The 20,092-nt window shown below is 32.0% G+C and overlaps 1 protein-coding gene across 1 annotated transcript in view; it reads left to right on the top strand.

Moving 5' to 3' along the window:
• The window catches only part of SGPP1 (sphingosine-1-phosphate phosphatase 1), a 41,395-nt gene extending 21,713 nt beyond the window's left edge, over positions 1-19,682 (top strand). Inside the window, exons 3-4 of the mRNA XM_088797364.1 lie at positions 4,349-4,840; positions 11,476-19,682. Of these exons, the coding sequence (XP_088653490.1) occupies positions 4,349-4,840; positions 11,476-11,559 (576 nt within the window). The 3' untranslated portion in view covers positions 11,560-19,682. The remainder of the gene's footprint in view (positions 1-4,348; positions 4,841-11,475) is intronic.
• Positions 19,683-20,092: the final 410 nt, after the last annotated feature.

The raw sequence follows: 20,092 nt of genomic DNA, 5'->3' as shown, positions 1-20,092 counted from the left end.
CCATAAATTTTCATCAAATTTGGACACTTTTAAAGGGATAAATGGGGAACTTTTAATATTTACTTTGGGGACAACAGCAAAATGAGATTGTCCCAGGCAAGCCATATCAGGGTGGTTGTAAGGATTAAATGTGACAATAAATGTAGTCTTACAGCAGTGTTTTTAGTACACAAATTATTACTATTCCCTGAAAAGGTCTTTAGTCTAAGTTGAAATTATGTTTCATCTATTTCTCATACAGAGTTCTTGTCACTCAAAATGTGATGAGTCTAAAGAATTACTTTAACTGTCTTAATTTAACTAACCAAATATTTATTGCCTGCTTACTGTGTGCTAGGCACTGGAGATATATATATATATAAACAAGATAAAGTCTTTGCCTTTGAGAAATCAGTCTAAATATTAGTATGTAATATAAATATGTAACGCAGTAGTTCTCAACTGGGGCTAAACAAAAGAATCACTGGGTAGCTTTTTTGTAAAAAAAAAAAAAATACTGATGCCCCACTCCCACTTCATTGAATTAAATCAGTAATTCTTAGGATTGGCCTAGGCACCAATATTTTTATAAAGTTCCCTGAGTGGTTTTGATGGGGAGCAAGAGTTGTGAACCTTTGGTCTTGGGGAGAAATAAACAGGCAAAGAAATGGAAAATGATGTGATAACTGTTGTTGCAGGTATGTAGAAGATGGTAAGGAAGCAAAGAGAAGGACGTTCCTTATTATGGGGTAGGAGAAGAAAGTTTATGAAGGAGGTAGATGCCTGAGCAGAATTTTAAAAGATACGTAATGGTTTGCCTAAAATATAGGTGGGAAATGTAATTCCAAAATGAGAGGAAATAGAGTCTACAAATTCATTGTGGGATCTGGCATTGAAGTTTAATGATAGGCAGAAGCCAGCTATGAAATGCTTCATATGTACTAAGAACTTTGAGTACACAAGTGGTATTTATTGCCTTAGTTGATACTTTCCGAGACATTTTGTTAATTATATCTTTCCTACCTACTATAAAAGGAGTCATATAAAACAACTACAATTTTAAATAATCTCACTTCATATTGTAGAATAGGAAAATATCAGTAAAAACTTGTTTTATGTAGAAATAAAAATTTTAAATGTTTTTCTAATACCTATAATACAGTAATTGTTGAGAAACAGTAAAGATATGCATTTACAAATAATTCAGTCGAGTTTATTAAAATGGATAAATTCCTATAAAGGCTTTGTTTATTCATTCATTCATTCATTCATCCATTCAACATATATTTGAGCGTCTACTATATACTAAACTAATTAAAAAGATGGTGGTGAACAAAACAACCTATTTCCTCAAAAATTTTTAGTTGAATATTCAATTCTTAGTCTGTTTAGTAACTGTCTGTATCTTCTGTAGCCGTTTTTATATTCCATAGTTTGGAATTGAATATTGTTTAGAACAATGTTTCAAGCATTGTACTGTTGATTCTGCCAATCGATGACAAAGGTTTTATTGAACTGCTACTGCACAGTGAGAACAATGGCAGGAATTTGGTGTACACTGCAGTCTTAATGTAAAAGGCAAACTTAAAAAACATTTTGAATAATATTCCTTTATGATCTTGCAACAGGAAAGACTTTTTTAAACGAGAAATACTGATAAATATGACTACATTAAAATTTAGAACTTACATTCATCAAAAGATGCCAAAAAGAAAATTAAAATGCAAGCCACCAGTTCCAAAAAGATGTTTATAACACATATTATTGATAGATTTTATTGATAAAGGATTTATATGAAGACTGTATAAAGAAATCATGTAAATCAGCAAGAAGAAAATCCAAAAGAAGAGTTGCCCAAATGACGCAAATATACATTGCATAGAAAAGAAATAGCCCATAAATTTATGAAAAAAATAATAATCAGGAAAATACAACAACTGATGAGAAATAAACTTCTACAAACATTTTAGAAATTTTTTATTGTCTTGTAAAATTGAACATGCATATATCCTATGAGTCTGCCATTCCATTCCTACAAGAAACTCATAGACCCACCCCAGGGAACATCAAAAGAAAGAATATAGTAGCATTGTCAATAATATTCCTGGTCGGCTTAAGAATAGATACCAATTAAGAAAGCATTCAAGTTCAACCATAACCAATGAATTAATCCGAAACCTGAAAACAACGTAAATGACCATTAGTGGGGAAATGGGTAAATTGTGTAAACACAGTAAAATATTACACAGTTGTGAAAGTGAATGCTCTACAACTAAATACAACGAATGAATCTTAAAACTTAATGTTTAGTTTAAAAAGCAAATCAAAGGAGACTCCATACTGTATGATAACATTTTTTATAAAGCTCAGAAAGAAGCAAAAGTAGGTAATATTTTGTTTGGAGATATGTGATAAAACAGTTTTTAAAAACAGATATTTATTGAGCCAAAAAAAGTATATAATGGAGAATGCAGAGTGATAAAATTGGAAGATAGCACACCAGTAGATTCAGAGTACTGGTAATATAGTTCTTTTTTGGGCAGTGATTTCATAAATATTAATCTTTTAAATTCATATGCACACCACATGTCTTTTTATGTGTACCAAATATTACATAGTAGAAAATTTCAGACAGGAAAACCTTAAGCAACTAGTCCCCTTAACTGTGTTGAATGATGTTGAGTGACCATTGTTATTGGCATCGTAAAGACAACTAGTATGAAAAGAGTGGTGTCAGTGCAGTGATGAGTTTAGGGGGGAAAAAAGAGGTGAGGAAGTGGAGGCAGTGAATATATGCAACTCTTGATAAAATTTTCAGTAACAGAGAGTAGATCCCATAGGTTTTTGTTTTGTTTGTTTTAAGATGGAAATTCTGAAACGTTTTTGTTCATGTCAGGAATGATTCAGAAAGGAAAGTTCTTAACAATAAATAGTTTTATTTCCTCCAGTAAACCATTATCACCTACCCAATTGTTCATGCCTAAAGCGAAGAATCATCTTTGATCCCTTCTGCTTCTCTCCCACATTTAATCTATCACCAGGTTGAAGTGTCAGCTCTAATTTTAAAATAGTTTACAAATCCATCTGTGTATTTCTCTTCATGTAGCTATGGACCATGTCTAGAGTGAACCACTGCAGTAGCCTCCCACCAGTGTGTCCAGTGGTCTCCTGTCCATTCCATACTTTTCCTCTATAATTCATTCTATACACAGCAGATGGAATGTTACACTCTTACTTTGGAATCTTTCAATGGTTCCCTATCACTTTTGAAATAAAATTTAAACTCCTTGCCTAGACTACAAGGGCCCTTCATGATTTGGCCTCTGCCTGTCTCTTTCCTTTGCTCACTATTTGAGCCCCACTGGATTTCTCTCAGTTCCTTGCATTCACTAGGTTCTTTTCTGCCTCAAGCCCTTGACACTACACTTAATATTCCTTCTACATGGAATACTTTTCTTTAAATCTAAAGATAGGACTGACTTGTTTTTGGAATCAGGTCTCTGCTCAAGTGTCAACTCCTCACACAGGTTTCCCTCATCACTCCAATACGGCCTTTCATCATGTTATCCCTCTGTCCTTTTTCAATTTTCTGCATAACACAACTATCTGAAATTACAATATTTATCTACTTTTTACTTAAAGGGTTATTGTCCATCTTCCCCACTAAAATATCAGCTTTATGACAGCAGGAATTTTGTCATTTATTAAGCAATGTATCCTCAGTCCTTAAAATAGTGCCAGGCATATGTGGGTACTTAACAAGTATTTGTTCAGTAAATTAATGAAAGAATGAATGAATGAGAAAAGGAAACTACCCAGGCTTTGTATCTTCTTTAATTATGGAAATAATTATATATTGAAATCATGAAAATGAAGATGGATTCTTTATAAAATACGTATACTCTTCCCAGAAATCAAAACTTCATAATTTAAGCATAGTTAATTGTTCGGGATCTGAATGTAAATTTGTGATATATTAAAAAAAAAAAAAAAAAAAAAAAAAAAATATATATATATATATATATATATATACACATATATATATTTATATGTATGTATATGTACACACACATACACACATATACATATATACACATGTATTTACTTAAATTTAATATATATATACTTTTAAATTACATTGCAAGTTAATTTATAAAAGGGTAAAACTATGAAAACAGTTCTTTTATTATTATTAATAAATATTTTTATTGTCATTAAAACAGTTTTTAGGCCAGTTTGTAAAATTTACTTCGAGAATGTGATACATTTTAAAAATTTATATCTATTAACATTTGAAATGTGAAATATATATATTTTAGATGCCAAAAATAGTATTCTACTAAACAGCTCTACTTTTCTCTTTCCCCAGGATATTATTGCTGGATTCCTATATACCATTGTAATCTTAGCTATCTTCTATCCATTTGTGGACCTGATTGACAACTTCAACCAAACTCACAAATATGCTCCATTAATCATCATTGGGCTTCATTTAGCCTTGGGGATCTTTTCTTTTACTCTTGATACCTGGAGTACATCCCGAGGAGACACAGCTGAGATTTTAGGAAGTGGTGCTGGAATTGCCTGTGGATCTCATGTTACCTATAACATGGGTCTGATATTAGATCCTCCTCTGGATGCATTACCTTTGGTTAGGCCCCCCATTACTGTAACTCTGTTTGGAAAAGCCATATTGCGGATCTTCATAGGGATGGCATTTGTACTAGTAATCAGAGATATAATGAAAAAGATCACGATTCCTTTAGCCTGTAAAATCTTCAATAAACCATGTGATGATATTCGAAAAGCAAGACAGCACATGGAAGTTGAACTTCCCTATCGGTATATTACCTATGGAATGGTTGGTTTCTCTATCACATTTTTGATTCCTTACATATTTTTCTTTATTGGTATCTCTTGATGGAAAAATATTGTTTATGATGAGAAAGGAGGGTATCAGTTTTTGATATCTAAAATATATTCTAGTTAAAAGCCAAATCAGAGTTAGGCTTTTACAGGAATTTAACTTAAATAATTATTTAAGTAAATTCCTAAGAGTTGGTGCATTTTATCATTGCACATCAAGATATTGTTTTAGGTGAGCTGAGCTATTTCAACACTGAGAAAAAGTATCCATTTAGAACGTTCATGTAATATTTGGAGAGTTTTGTGCTGTTATGGATTCATTATATATAATATGTATTAAGGTACATAATATGCAATTATATATCTAATATATGTTATATATAAAATACTATACCTAAGTTTTTTAAACTGTGGGGGTGTATTATAAAATCAATAATAATATGCAAACAGTTGTGCCTGTGTATTTGGACTTAATACAGGTATGTTTTTATTAACAGATATATTTAATGTTTATTTATTATGGTAGCCATTTCCTAATTAAATTGCAGAATTATTCGACCAGAATTCATATGCTACCATATATTGATTTACTGCCTCTTTTTACACTGCCATCAGCTTTCATGTTAACCCATGATGTTGAACATGGGAGGCATTTTTAATGGACCAAATTTTCAGAAAAATTAGTTTTGGGATTCCTTTTTTTCCCCAGTTCTGTATACTGTGTTGAATGTACTTTATTTGCAGTTGTTCTGACATCAGTTTAATAATTCAGGTACTGAGTTTTATTGCTTGCTAATTGTGCCTTTCTGTTGCTGTATTGAGAAATGCCATGTATACTGTGATATAAAAATAAGATGCTAACTTAATCTTAAGTTACATATAATCAGGCAAATATTTTAAAAATGTAAGTCCAGCTAACAGGACTAGAAGTAAAACACACTCAATTCTTTAGCCTTTGTTTAGAAAGAAATGTGGAATGGGCTAAACTCACTAATTTATGGAGAAACTAAATGGATAAATATTTACTTTTTTCTAGGTATTTTTCTGTGCATTGGTAAATTATAGGATCAAGATATGTTTTTTTTTTTACATTGTCTTGATTGTTTATTTATAGTGCAGGTAGGTGTTCCAGTGAATGGAAATGTAATTGAAATGTTTAGATGGGACAATGCACATGCTTCATGTGTAAACAAGCCATTTTCCTACATTATTTGGAAAGGATTGGATTTAGCAGTTACTTTTTAATACCCACTTATTAGCTACTTATCGTAAATTATAAAATCTAAAAGTATCAGTATTTAGATCCTATTTTTTCAACTTTTATTTTCACAGTGGAAAATTTGGGTGTAGTATTAAACTATTCTTTATTCTGTCTGTGCCTTTATATTTTGAAGTGTAATAATAATTAGGTTAACATTAAGTTTATTTGTAGTGTTTCATAAAGAGGAGAATTAACTTTCCATATAAATGAGCATCAGGTATGGAATTACTTTAGTGCAATATCTGTCTGATTATCCAGAAGTATCACTTAAGATGTTTCTATTTTGGGCAGCATAACTATTTGAGCTCATATTTTTATAATTCTGATTGAGAATTTAGGGATATGGTCATTTTTACCAATACTGAATCTGATAATTTTAAATAAAGTAACTAAATTTGGGACCTTTACCTAATAGTTAAAAGGAAACCAAGGCACCTGGGAACACATCAGTACATTGGAAAATGTGCAAAGAACTTTTCTTTCAAAATGTGTTTAATCAAATTTTAGGGACAATATCCTATAATTTGGGTCTATGCTATCTTACTAATTTTTATATCTAGCTTTAAAGATATTTGGAAAAACTCCAGATTTTTGGGTTTTATTATTTTCTGTTCAATGATAGTTTCATGCTAAATGTATTTAAAAATAAAAGCCAAATGCAGGATTGGAAGGTGTTTTGTTTTGTTTGCCTTCTATGCATTTGTCTCTGTGTTATCTGGTAGAGATTTATAAAGTGTCCAGGATCTTCATTTTAGCAGGCATTCCTTCTGGAGCATTTTATTCAAAGTCAAGAATACTGTTTTCAGTACTAGAAGACATTGAAAAAAAGGTTCAAACTGGCTTTGGACTCCATTTATGATCATTCTGACATTGTACTTTTAGTGAAGTTTCATAATTTCTTTAAAAACATATATATAAAACATGTTTCAGTAAAATCTGTCAACTATTGTAGGCAGTTGACTGCTAATCCATTAATTCGGGAATTATAATTCTAGGAACAGTTATTTTTTCAAGTAAAATAAACGGATATTTCACTTTTGGATTTTAAAATGCATAATATGTGAATTAAAAAACTAGGTCTTCCAGAATCTCATCATAAGACTGAATATAAAGCAGTGCTACTACAGACTTACATAATTATTTTTTTTTATTTACTAGCTTTATTTATAAGTAAATTTTAAAAATGTGTCTTTCAGAGACAACATAAAAATTAATTCAGTGGTATGAATACAATTTAAAGGCAAGTTTTCATAAAACATTTGATAAAGATGAGTATGTAAATACTAACATGTTTTTATTTTGAATATATAATCACAATTTTATACAGCAAAGTTTTTTTATTGCCAAAGCAATTTCTTTTTTTGTTAATTAACAATGTTTACTCTAGATTTAAAAACCTAACTGTTTAATCGGGACATCAAGAAGGGCCAATTTTAAAAATTCAATTTTGCAGTTGAATATGTTTTTTCTGAAGAGAGCTGTTGTTTGCTAAGGAGATTTTTAAGAAAGAGAAGAGAAAGAGTTATTGAACATAGTATGAGAAAGAGTAATTGAACATAGTATGCTGGATATTTTGTCAAATTTTGGTCATGTTCTTCTAGAGTACATGTAAGTTAAAAAAACTTTCACACTTGAATTTTAATTAGTTATATGAGCTATAAATAGCACAATAATAAGTTTTAACATGCTATTTGTAATGGACATTCTAGGAAGCTCTTAATTTTTTTTTAATAGTTTCAGGTGTACAAAACAATGTAATAGACATTTACACCCCTGACAGATGGGCACTTGTCTTATTAGGGAGACCACTTCACGGATGGTGTAGATGTCTGATCACCTCACTGTACACCATAAGCTGAAGCTGAATAATACTGAATTCAACTGTAATTTTATATATATATATATATATATATATATATATATATATATATATATGGTCACAGAATATGGAGTACAGCATAGGGAATAAAGTCAGTGGAATTGTAACAGCTATATATCATGTCAGGTGGGTAGTAGATTGGGGGACGGGAGTTATTTTGTGAAAGCTCTCTATTATTAAGCCCACCAGACCACTACAGATCTTTATAAAACATTTCTTTCTCGTGAGACACACAATATGGAAAATTCAAAGAAAAAATAAATGAAACTTTTTAAAATAAAAGTGTTTACAGAAATGAACACTAACTAGTTGGTATTCCCTAATGTGTCCTTTTTTTCCTTTCATCATCTTTAGTCTTGGTGCATTTTCCATGAATATCTAAAAAGCCCAGCTGTAGTACTGCAAGCAACAGGATATGACAGAATATGTTTGTTTTTTTATGGTTTTCCCCACCATTTTCTGAAAGCCAAATGAATTTTAAAATTGCTTTATGACCTGTACTAACAGATTGTATCATGATACCTTCAACATCATTAGATTTATTTTCAACCTTAAATGTCACAAAGTCCATTATCTCAGGTTTTGTAAGTTCATACACTTATCAACAGATTCATAGAAACAGATCAAACTGGTGGTTACCAGAGAGGGTGGGTGGGAGGGTGGGTGAAAAAAGGTGAAGGGGAGTATAGTCAATAATGGGGTGATACCTGCGTACTGTCAGATGGTTACTAGACAGTATACTGATTACATCAGAGGTCTATAAATGTCAGATCACTATATTGTATGCCTGAAACCAATATAGTGTATGCCAGCTATACTTAAAAAAAATTCCAAAACTTACCAGTTATGTGGTTTGTAGTATTTGTTTATGAGACATAAAATGGATTCTCTTTTTTTTAAAAAAAGTACCAGAAGAGGTAGTATTACCTCTTCAGATTTGAGGTTTATCCCTTGTCCTAAATCCATTATAGCACATATTTATGTATTACCTTTAAAATTTTTGTCTTCATCTCCATCGTGTAAGCTCCAGGAGGAAAAACAGTTTGTACCTGTATTTACTCTGCATCCTGGGACACAGCAGGCATTCAGTTATTATATGTTGAATGAATACTGAATCCTTAGGCAGGCGCTAGCATGTGCATTTTTCTGGGGAAAAATTCTACAACTTTCATCAGATTCTCAAAGAGGTCAGTGATCTAAAACAGTTTAAAAGCATGTAGGTGTCTACCTTTTACTTCTTGTTTTAGCTGTTTTAAAAGTTTAGGCTGCAAATAAATGCTTCCAATTTATCTGGTAAGAATTTTGTCGTTCTATGCAAATATTTAAAGGATAATTTAGATCCTTGAAATGTTTTGCATGTAATTACTACAATTCACTGTTGTATAGAATGTATACAAATTAAATTTAAGATACTATTTTCTTTAGAGTTAAAACCAAATCCAAAAAGAAAATATTCTGTATATATAGGGATATAACTTTCGTTTTTAGTTAAGATATAAATGTGTTCATGAGAATATTACTTTGTACACTTGATCTTTAATCTTTAATATAACCAACTACTTCACAATCTGTGATAGTTACAATTAAATTGTTATTTGTAATTAAAATGTAAATGAGATATATGCAGGGCCCAAATATCAATTTTTTTACTTAAGCACATATAAAGGCTCCCCTGGTCCCAAAGATCTCCAGGCCTAGAAATTTTTAATTGAGTATAATTGACATATAACTTCATATTAGTTTTAGGTTTGCAACATAATGATTTGATATTTGTGAAATGATCACAAGAAGTGTAGTTTACATATGCCCCTATATATAGTTACAAATTGTTTTTTCTTTTAATAAGGACTTTTAAGATCTCTCAGCAACTTTCAATTATGCAATACAGTAGTATTATCTATAGTCACCATGCTGTGCATTACATCTCCATGACTTATTTTATAACTGAAAGTTTGTACATTTGCATCCCCTTCACCCATTTCACTCATACCCCTCCATCCCAGGTTTATGGGACTCAATTGGAATTGATGGCAATAACATGGATTCTAATTCCCCTAGTATTTAAAGGGTACCCCCTCTTCCATCTTGGTTGATTTAAGGGATAAAATTCACCAAACTTATTTTAGTGGATAGTATTATTTTTGCTCCTTTCTGATTGAAATGCTCTGATAATGCTCTTAAAATAGTAAAAGTAAAAAAACTGAAGTAATCCTCAAAATTTTCTACTTTGCAAAATGTTTCAAATAGTTTTACAAAATAAATACTTTAAAAATATTTTCCTCTTGGCAATGTATTCCCAAAATTTTATTTATTCATTGACACAAGCTGTAAATTTAAAAAATTAACATATAACTATATAACTTAATTTATAAATATCATTAATCAATTATAAACCCAAATGTAACGTTTACATCTGAAATATTTTTCTGCCTTTCCTAAAAATAGTCTACATTTTCCCACTATGCTATATATATTAAGGGTGATTGTAGAGTTATAAGTATTTTATATAAATGGGATCTTAGAACCCATGTATATGGCAACTTCTTACCCGATTCATAAATCTATAATATTAGCAGATAATCATGTGCAATCTTAAATACTTGCTCAGTCAGGCAGACTCTAACTTTATGATGCATTGTTGAGTAGTTCTAAGGGAAATAAAATTTTGATGGACTAAGAGCAGGGTGGTGGGTCAGAGGATACATTTTAGAAAGAAGAAATAGGATGAATCAATACATGGAAATGGGATTGTACTAGACATGTTTGGCAAAGAAATGGATTGCAGTTTGTCTGGAGTATCAAAGTACCTGGAAGGGAGAAGTAGGATGTAAAGCTGAAAAGTTTGTTTAAATGATCAGTACACAAGGGTCTAGTGAAGCATTGCCTTTCTTTACCAGTAGAAGAATTGCACTATTTACTGCTCACTTAGCTTGTGGATGAAATTTCACTCAGTGGAAGGTAATCAAAACTATTATTTGATTGATAACTTAATTATGAAGTAATTGTTTCTTTTAAAAATCTGATGAAAGACAATGATGTGTTTTGTTTACTTATTAAGTAAACAAAAAGTCTAAGTCTTGTTTACTTATTAAGAGGGGAAATAAGGCAATTTCTTATATTCTGGGTTTTATATAAAGCTCAAGGCCTTGAGTTTTAGTGACAGGAATCGTGACTGCTGTAATTGCAGTTATTTAGAGGAGGAGCCCCCAGAGAGTTAGGAGAACTTTGTGAAGTTACACCCCCCCCACCTGTTAGTTTGCAATCTCCTTAGGCGCGTCCCTTCTGTAATCCGAAACATAAGGAAGGCAGGGAGAGACCAAAGAAAGGGGCAGGCTATTCCAGATTGGTAGGTGGCAGGTTTAAAAAGCTTGTCTTGGGCAGCGAGTACAGCTTTGTACCTGCCTCCCAAATCTTAAAAGTATATAGAGGCCCTAACTGGGGTAATTAATATACTGTCCAAATGGTCTCAACGATATCTCATTTTCTCAAGGCTGTATCCTTGGGGCAGCTAATGGGAACAGGGAAGGCAAGAGGAGCATACATTCCGGAGATTGGAGGGCTGAGGAGCCTCTAATTGCCCAGGTCCAGCTTGCAGGTCAACCAGCAATCACATCTTGAGGACCTCCTCCACCACCACCACCTTCCAAAACCTCGCTAGAGGGTTGTAAAGCAAGCTAATGACATATCCGGAAACCTGGTAACAGACCGTGAGGAAATGCAGAACGATAAGGAAGAGTCTACAGACCAGCGACAAGGGGCCTTTATATGTTCTCCATGCAGGACTCTGGGGTTTCCAGGCATGCTCTGGGATTAACGTTCGTGTTCTTCAATTTATGACTTATCCCACCATACTTGAGACCATCAAATTTCATCTGTGGATTGAGCTAAGAATCTATCACACATGTGACTAACCACAACTGCTTGCTTGGGACATGAAGATTGTGAGGTGATGTAGGAAGGATGTTTGCTAGTGGAGTCACAGAGACCATACCTATGTGTGAGGTAATCTACAATACACCCATGATCACCAATTTTTCTGATTCAAAATTGTTCAAGAAGGTTCTTTCTCATCAGGGGTGTGTGTGTGTGTTTCTGTTACCAATTTAAAAGACATATGACCATATTGTCTTACATTTACTTTAAAATTAGCCCTCAAACATGTTACTAGACATTGCAGATCAGCAAGTAGAGCCAGCCATTCCATATGTATCGTATCACACACTGCAACTCTCATGCCAACTTTGGTGACTTTTCCATGAGACAGTTTCCTAAGTAGAAAGGAAAGATTATAGATTTCTGTCTTTGGGGGCTTTAAAGTGTTCCATGGCCATGATATGTTACACCTTATTCTTGCCCTTGCAAATCTATCATGAAGCTGGCTTCAGTTTCTAGGTTTGCAAGCAGTGGTGTTTTTTTCAAATCCGGACCCTGCCATTTTACAGAACTCTTGTTCATTATGAAAATTTCTGTGTATGAATTCCATTCTGCATGAAGATGCTGGTGCCAAACTGGCCTTGACTTTCATATTCCCATTTGTGTCTGTTTTCTCCAATAAACACAGGGACAAAACAGGTACGTTGGATAAAACAAATAGACTCAAGCCACTGTTACAGAAAAAGAAGTCTGAGGACGAGTATTTTGTTTTGACTTGCTTTGTCTTTGTAATTTGCTGTACCATTAGGCACTAGCTCTGTCTTCTGAGACCTGATTTCCTGACATCTAAAATGAAGAGGTTGGACTTGATAGTCTCTAAGATTCCTTTCAGTGTTAAAATTTAATAAACTACTAGACCAAGCATGCAAAAACAAAGGGAATATTTCTATTTTATTAGGATACAAAAATTTAACAACAAAAACAGTATTTTAATCCACTTTCACTGAGGAAGTAGATCTTGTACTGTCCGTAAAAAGTTTTGTACACTCCTCTAAGAAAGTTAGAAGTTTTTCCAAACAGAAGCAATGAGTTAATTGCTTTAGAAAGGTCATAACATGAAAAAAAATAGAGAAGAAAATCTCTTTTGGGAATCTCATTCAGAAGTGAAAAACCAAAAGAATGCTGGATAAAGAATGTAAAACGACCTCGTTACAAGCATAAACCTCATATGAACCTTGAAGATTCATGTGATGTTTTAGAAAATAAGACCCTTGTATTCAAGACATTTGCAGAGCACATTATCAAGTTGTATTTTTTTAAAATGAGCAGAACATAATGTTACTACCTTTGTTCATTAGAACATTTCTAAAATTTAATAATGCTTATTACAGAAAATTATTTTTAAAGGATATTTCATAAGTTCCGTTAGAAAACATGAAGCTATTCTTGAATGTCAATCAACTGTTTTCTTATATAGTGAAATTCTCACAGAAATGAGAAGTTACTTTCCACAGAAAATTACAGAAGATATATACGGACAGAAGTCCCCTTTTGCTCATTATAACAATTGCATTCCCCTCCCAGAAGTAACCACTGTTACTATTTTGGAGTTGGTTTTTTTCTGTGTGTATGTATTCACATATGTTGAAATATATAATTGTATTTTATAAAGGTTGGGTTTTTAAAACAAAAACAGGATATTGTACATATTCTTCTGCAAACCACTCCCCTCTTTTTTTTTTCAATTAATGCTGTGTCTTGGAGTTCATATAGAATTTCTCTCTTAGAGTTATTGTTTTTATCCTGAAACATGAACCTCTCCCTATCTTCTAAATACTGCCAACAACATACAAACATGCTCTGCTCCATTCTCTGTTCTCTTTTACTTCTTGAGAATCGTCTGTATTTTTCTGTCTCCACTTCCTCACCACCCAGTACTTCTGTTTTGTTTTAGAATTCAAGAATTACAAAAAAGTTAAAAGAATATAATAACTATATTCCCCCTACCTGGAATGAACTACCCTTAGTATTTGGTCATATTTACTTCCAGTCTATTTCATTTTTTAAGTTGACCTATAATTGACATATAACCTTATATTTGTTTCAGGTGTACACATAATGATTTGAAATATGTGTATTATGAAAAATGAACACCACAATGTCTAGTTAACATCCATCACTACACGTAGTTACAAATTTTTTTCTTATGATAAGATCTTTTAAGGTACATTCTCTCAGTAACTTTCAAATATACCGGGGGTGCCAAAAAAATACATATGACTTGTATTCATCTTTTGTTATCGGTATATATTGACTATTACAATTTTAATAACAGTTTTTTCCTTTCTTAAAATTTGTATACGTTTTTTTGACACCCTCTATATATAATACAGTGTTATTAACTCTAGTCACCATGCTATATATTATATCCCCATGACTTATTTATTTCATAACTGTAAGTGTGTGCCTTTGGACCACCTTTACCCATTTCAACCACCCCCACACACACACCCCACTTCTGACAACCACCAATCTGTTCTCTGTATCTGTGAGTTTGGTTTTTGAGTTTGTTTTTTGTTGTTTTTAGTTTCCTCATATAAGTGAGATCATATGGTGTTTGTCTTTTTCTGACTTATTTCATATCACAAATAGCAGGGTTTCCTTCTTTGTTATGGCTGAATGGTATTCCATTATATATGTGTGTGTATGTACAAATATACAAATATACACACATACACCACAGTTTCTTTTTCTATTCATCCATCAATGGACACTTAGGTTGCCTCCATGTCTCAGCTATTGCAAATAATGCTGCAATGAACGTGGAGGTATAGATATCCTCTCGAGTTAGTGTTTTTGTTTCCTTTAGATAAATACCCAAAAGTGGAATTTCTGGGTCATATGGTAGTTCTATTTTTAGTTTTTTGAAGAACTTCCATACATTTTTCCACCTGAGCTCCACCAATTTACAGTCCCACCAACAGTGCACAAGGGTTCCCTTTTCTCCATATCGTCACCACTTTTTAGTATATGTGCTGCCGAAGCGAGCACACGTCACCACTTTTTAATTTTTGTCTTTTTAATATTAGCCATTCCAATAGGTATGAGGTGGTATCTCTTTGTGGTTTTGATTGGCATTTCCCTGATGATTAGTGATCCAGTCTATTTTTAAAGAATTAAAGCTTTACAGATGATCCTAAAGCATCTTTTAATGAGTGCCACATTCCCATCTACTCGCGTGGTTTACAGAGGCAATTATTATCGTGAGTCCTTTCAGTCCATTTTTGTACTTGTATGTACATCTCCATAACCAATATAGACTTTTGTGTTGTTTTTAATTTACACCAATGATATCATTCAACAATTGCTTTTCTTCACTCCGTATGATGTTTTTGAGATATATCCATGTTTATAATGTATAGATCTAATTCACTTGTTACCTACTACAGTTGACCTTTGAACAACACAGGGGTTCGGGGCACTGTCGTCCACTTGCCCCCTTCAGTTGAAAATCTGCATATAACTTTTGACTCCCCCAACACTTAACTACTAATATCCTACTGTTGATTGGAAGCCTTACCGATAACATAAACAGTAGATTTGCACATATTTTGTGTGTTAGATATATTGTATACTGTATTTTTATAATACAATAAGCTAGAGAAAAGAAAATGTTAAGAAAATCATAAGGAAGAGAAAATATATTTACAGTGCTGTACATATTTATTGAAAAAAAAATCCATGCATAAGTGGACCTGTGCAGTTAAACTCAAGTTGTACAAGGGTCAACTGTATATAGATAGTATTTCATCATATAATTATGCCACAATTGATTGATCTACTCCTCTAAAGTGGAGAATCTAGATTATCAGTATTTTTCTTTAAAACAATTAATAGACGATTTTTTTAGAGCAGTTTTTGGTTCATAGTTAAATTAACAGAAAAGTACATAGAGGTGTCACATCTCCCTGGCTCATGCCCCACACCTCACACAGCCTCCGCTGCCATCATCATCCTGCACCAGTACATTCTGTGGGTTTGACAAATTTGTAATGACATGTATCCGTAATACAAAGGTAATTTCAGTGCCCTAAAAATCCCCTTGCTCTACCTGTTCCTCCCTCCCCCAAACCTCTCACAACCACTGATCTTTTTACTGTCTGCATAGTTTTGCCTTTTCCAGAATGTCATATAGGTGGGTCAAACAGTAGTAGCCTTTTCAGATTGGCTTCTTTCAGATAATAATGTGCAATTTTATGTTAAAATAATAATATGCTTCAATGTACAACACAAAGAGTGAGCCCTAGGGTAAACTATGAGCTGTAGTTAATAATATCAATATTGACTCATCAATTATAACAAATGTATCATATTAAGGCAAGATGTTAATAATAGAGGAAGTTGGGGAGGGGATTAGAGGACATAAGGAAACTATTTTTCTCTCAGCTTTCTGTAAACATAAAATTGCTCTAAAAAAAACTCAAATAAAATAGACAAGAATTAACTTAAAATGCATCAACTAAATTTAAGAGCTAAAACTATAAAATTCTTAGAAAACATAAGAATAAATATTTGTGACCTTATATTAGGCAATAATTGATTATATATGATACTAAAAGTACAAGCAAAAAAAAGAAAAAATAGATAACATGGACTCCATGAAAATTAAAAACTTTTGTGCCTCAAGGACACCACCAAAAAAGAGAAAAGACATTCCATAGAGTGGGAGGAAAATATTTGTATCACGTATCTGATAAGGGTCTAGTATCCAGGATATACAAAGACCTCTCAATTCAATTAACACAAAGATTAATAACCTAATTTTTAAAATAAGCAAAGGATTTGAATGACATTTCTCCAAAGAAGATATACAGGTGACCAATAAGCTCACGAAGAGAGGCTCAGCATCACTAGTCATTAGGAAACTGCAAATCAAAACCACAATGAGATATCAGCTCACAACTAGTATGACTATAATGAAAAAGATGAATAATAACAAGTGTTAGTGAGGATGTGGAGAAATTGGAATTCTCATATGTTGGTGGGAATGAAAAATGGTGCAGTGACTTTGGAAAACAGTTTGGCAGTTCCTCCAAATGTAAACAGTTATCCTAGGTATTTACCCAAGAAAATTAAGAACATATGTCCACACAAATACATGTGGAAACAATCCAAATGCCCGTCAGTTGATGAATGGATAAACAAAATGTGTGATGTCCAAATAATGGAATATTATTTGACCATAAAAATGAATTAAGTACTGATACATGCTATGAAATGGATGAACCTTGAAAATATCACGCTAAGTGAAAGAAGCCAGATATAAAAGACTACATATTGTATGAATTCATTATATGGAATGTTCAGAGAATAGGCAAATCCATAGAGGCAGAAAGTATAATAGATAAATTATGCTGGGGGAGGGGCGGGGGAGCAGAGATTGGGAAATAAGTGAGTATGGGGTTTCTTTGGGGAATGATGAAAATGTTCTAGAATTCGATAGTGGTGATGCTTGCACTGAGTAAACCCCACTGAGTTGTACTTTTTTTTTAAATTGTACACAATATGTTTTTTTTTTTTTTTTTTTTTTGGTAAGTTGTACATTTTTAAAAAACAAAAACTGAAAAGGTTCTATAAATACCTTTGTACCAATTTCCTTGTGGAATTATGTAAGAGTTTCTCTTCGGTACAGATCCAAAGTGGAATTATTAGGTTATGAGTTACACACATTTATAATTTTAGTAGATACAACCAAATTGCTCTTCAAAACAAGTGTGCCATTTACACTTCCAATAACAGTACTTTTTGCTGCACATCTTTGCCAGCACATTCTGTTTTTATGCTTTTTAGTTTTTGCCAATCTTAGGGGTGTGAAATGGGATCCCATTGCTTTTATTTGCGTCTCTACTCTTTAATACTCTAATAACCACTTGAGTTTCTTTTTGTGGCTTGCCTACTCATTTCACTATTGAATTGTCTTTAAAATTTTTATTTTAGGAGTCCTTTATTCTTTATAATAAATTGCAAATATCTTCTCCTAGTTTGTCACTTGTCTTTTAACCTTGTTTGTTATATCTTTTCTCTAATATAATAAACTTATTTATCTTTTGCTTTATGGCTTATGCTTTTAAAGTTTCGTTTACGAAAGCCTTCCTTACCTTGTGGTTGTAAGATATTTCCCCATATTTTCCTCTAATATTTATAGAATCTGTTTTTCCCCCCATCTGTGTATAGTTACTCCATCTGAATTTTATTTTGTGTGCATGATAGGGGACATACTTTCTCTTATCTTTATGGAGAGCCAATTATCTTGATATCATTTATTGAAGAGCCACTTATTTGTGATGTTAACATATCACAGATTAAGTACCTATATTTGTATGAATCAATTTCTAGGCTATTTTGTTTCATTGATCTCTTTGTCACCTCTGCTTTTTACATTAGCACACTACACTTTTTACATTAATATTTTACAATACTGTACTCTTTACACTACTTCAGCTTTTGTTTTAATATCTGATAAAGTGTTCTTAAAAATTATCTTAGATATTTGTACAGATTTATTTTTCCATGTGATTTTCAGAACCTGGTTATTAAGTTTCCTAAACTACACTGTTGTCACACTAATTTCTAAAATAATTTGGAAAGAATCACAGCTTTAAAAGATTGCATTCCCTCATCAACATACGTAGTATAGCTCTCTATTCAGCTCTTCTTCTGTGCCCTTTAATACAGTTACTTTTTCCAAAGGCCTTATGCCATTTTTATCATATGTATTAGATTTTTATAGTTTTTGTTGCTATGTCAGTACTATCTTTAAAATTTGTTTTTTCCTAATTGGCTATTTCTGGTAGAAAAGAAAGCTACACTTTTTTATACACTGATTTTATTTCTACCACCGTTTCAGAGTAGTACTGCCATTGTACTTCTGTAGCAGAACTAATTATTCTTCTGTATAAATGATGATATCATCTGCAAATAATGGCCACTGACTTTTTCTTTTAAAACTATATGCCTTTTATTTATTTCTCTTGTCTTTGTGCTTTGACTAGAGCCTCTCGTAGAAGTTTTAATAGTAACAATGATAGTGGGCTGTAGCTATAGTTATTTCTATTATTTTTGCCTAATAGGGTTGATTTCTACTTTGTCTCTTTCGGTACTAATCAGCATTTTCAGAAGATTTTGTATCTTATTAGTCTTTACAAAGAATAATTTTCCAGCTTTTAAACATTTTTTTTCTATTTAATTAATTTCTTCTATTATTTTTATTTATTTTCTCTTATTTTCCTCGGGGTTCATATTTTATTTAATTGAATAGCTAATTTACTTTAAATCTTTTTGTTTTCTAATAAATTCATTTAATCTTATACATTTTTCTCAAGGGAACTTTTTGCTTCACTCACAAGTTTCAGTATTAGTGCTTTTATTTTCATTAAGTTCTAAATAGTTCATATTTTATACTATAATTTTCTATTAATACAATGCATTACATATAAGTATTGTTTTCCATTTTTAAATTTGTAGAGGATTTTCAAGGTATTTGTGCTGCTGACTTCTACTTTTATTAAAATGTGACTGGAAAATCTGGCCTGTATATTATCTTTGGATTTTGATGACATTTCTCTTGTAACTTAGTATGTGGTTAGTTTTTGAAAATATTCCATATGTTGTTGAAAAAAATCTTTGGAGGAAAAAGTCTCTATTTATTTATTTGATTAAGATTGTTAATCTTGTTTTTCAAATCAATCTAGCTAATTGGGCTATTTGATCTATTCATTTCTTAGAGATGTTTGTTAAATTTTACCATTAAAATTATGAAATTATCCATTGTCTCTGTAACTTTATCAGTTTTTCCTTCACGTAATTCAAAGATATGGTGTCAGGTGTGTGCACATACCGTGTTTCCCCGAAAATAAGACCTAGCCAGACAATTCAGCTCTAATGTGTCTTTTGCACAAAAATTAATGTAAGACCTGATATTATATTATATTAATTATATTATATTATATTTATTATATTATATTATACCCAGTCTTATAGTAAAATAAGACCAGGTCTTATGTTAATTTTTGCTCCAAAAGACACATTAGAGCTGATTGTCCAGCTAGGTCTTATTTTTGGGGAAACACAGTATTATATGTATGAATATCATACTGTCTTGATAGACAATTCCTATTATTAGCATGACATATTCCTCTTTTTCTCTTAAAATTTCTGTGTGATGTTATTTAAGG

This window comes from Rhinolophus sinicus, chromosome 3, assembly GCF_057876585.1.
Source record: "Rhinolophus sinicus isolate RSI-liver-muscle chromosome 3, RSI-T2T, whole genome shotgun sequence".
In the NCBI taxonomy this organism is placed as follows: domain Eukaryota; kingdom Metazoa; phylum Chordata; class Mammalia; order Chiroptera; family Rhinolophidae; genus Rhinolophus; species Rhinolophus sinicus.
The sequence above is the reverse complement of the archived record's forward strand: the minus strand, read 5'-3'. Positions and strand labels throughout refer to the sequence as shown.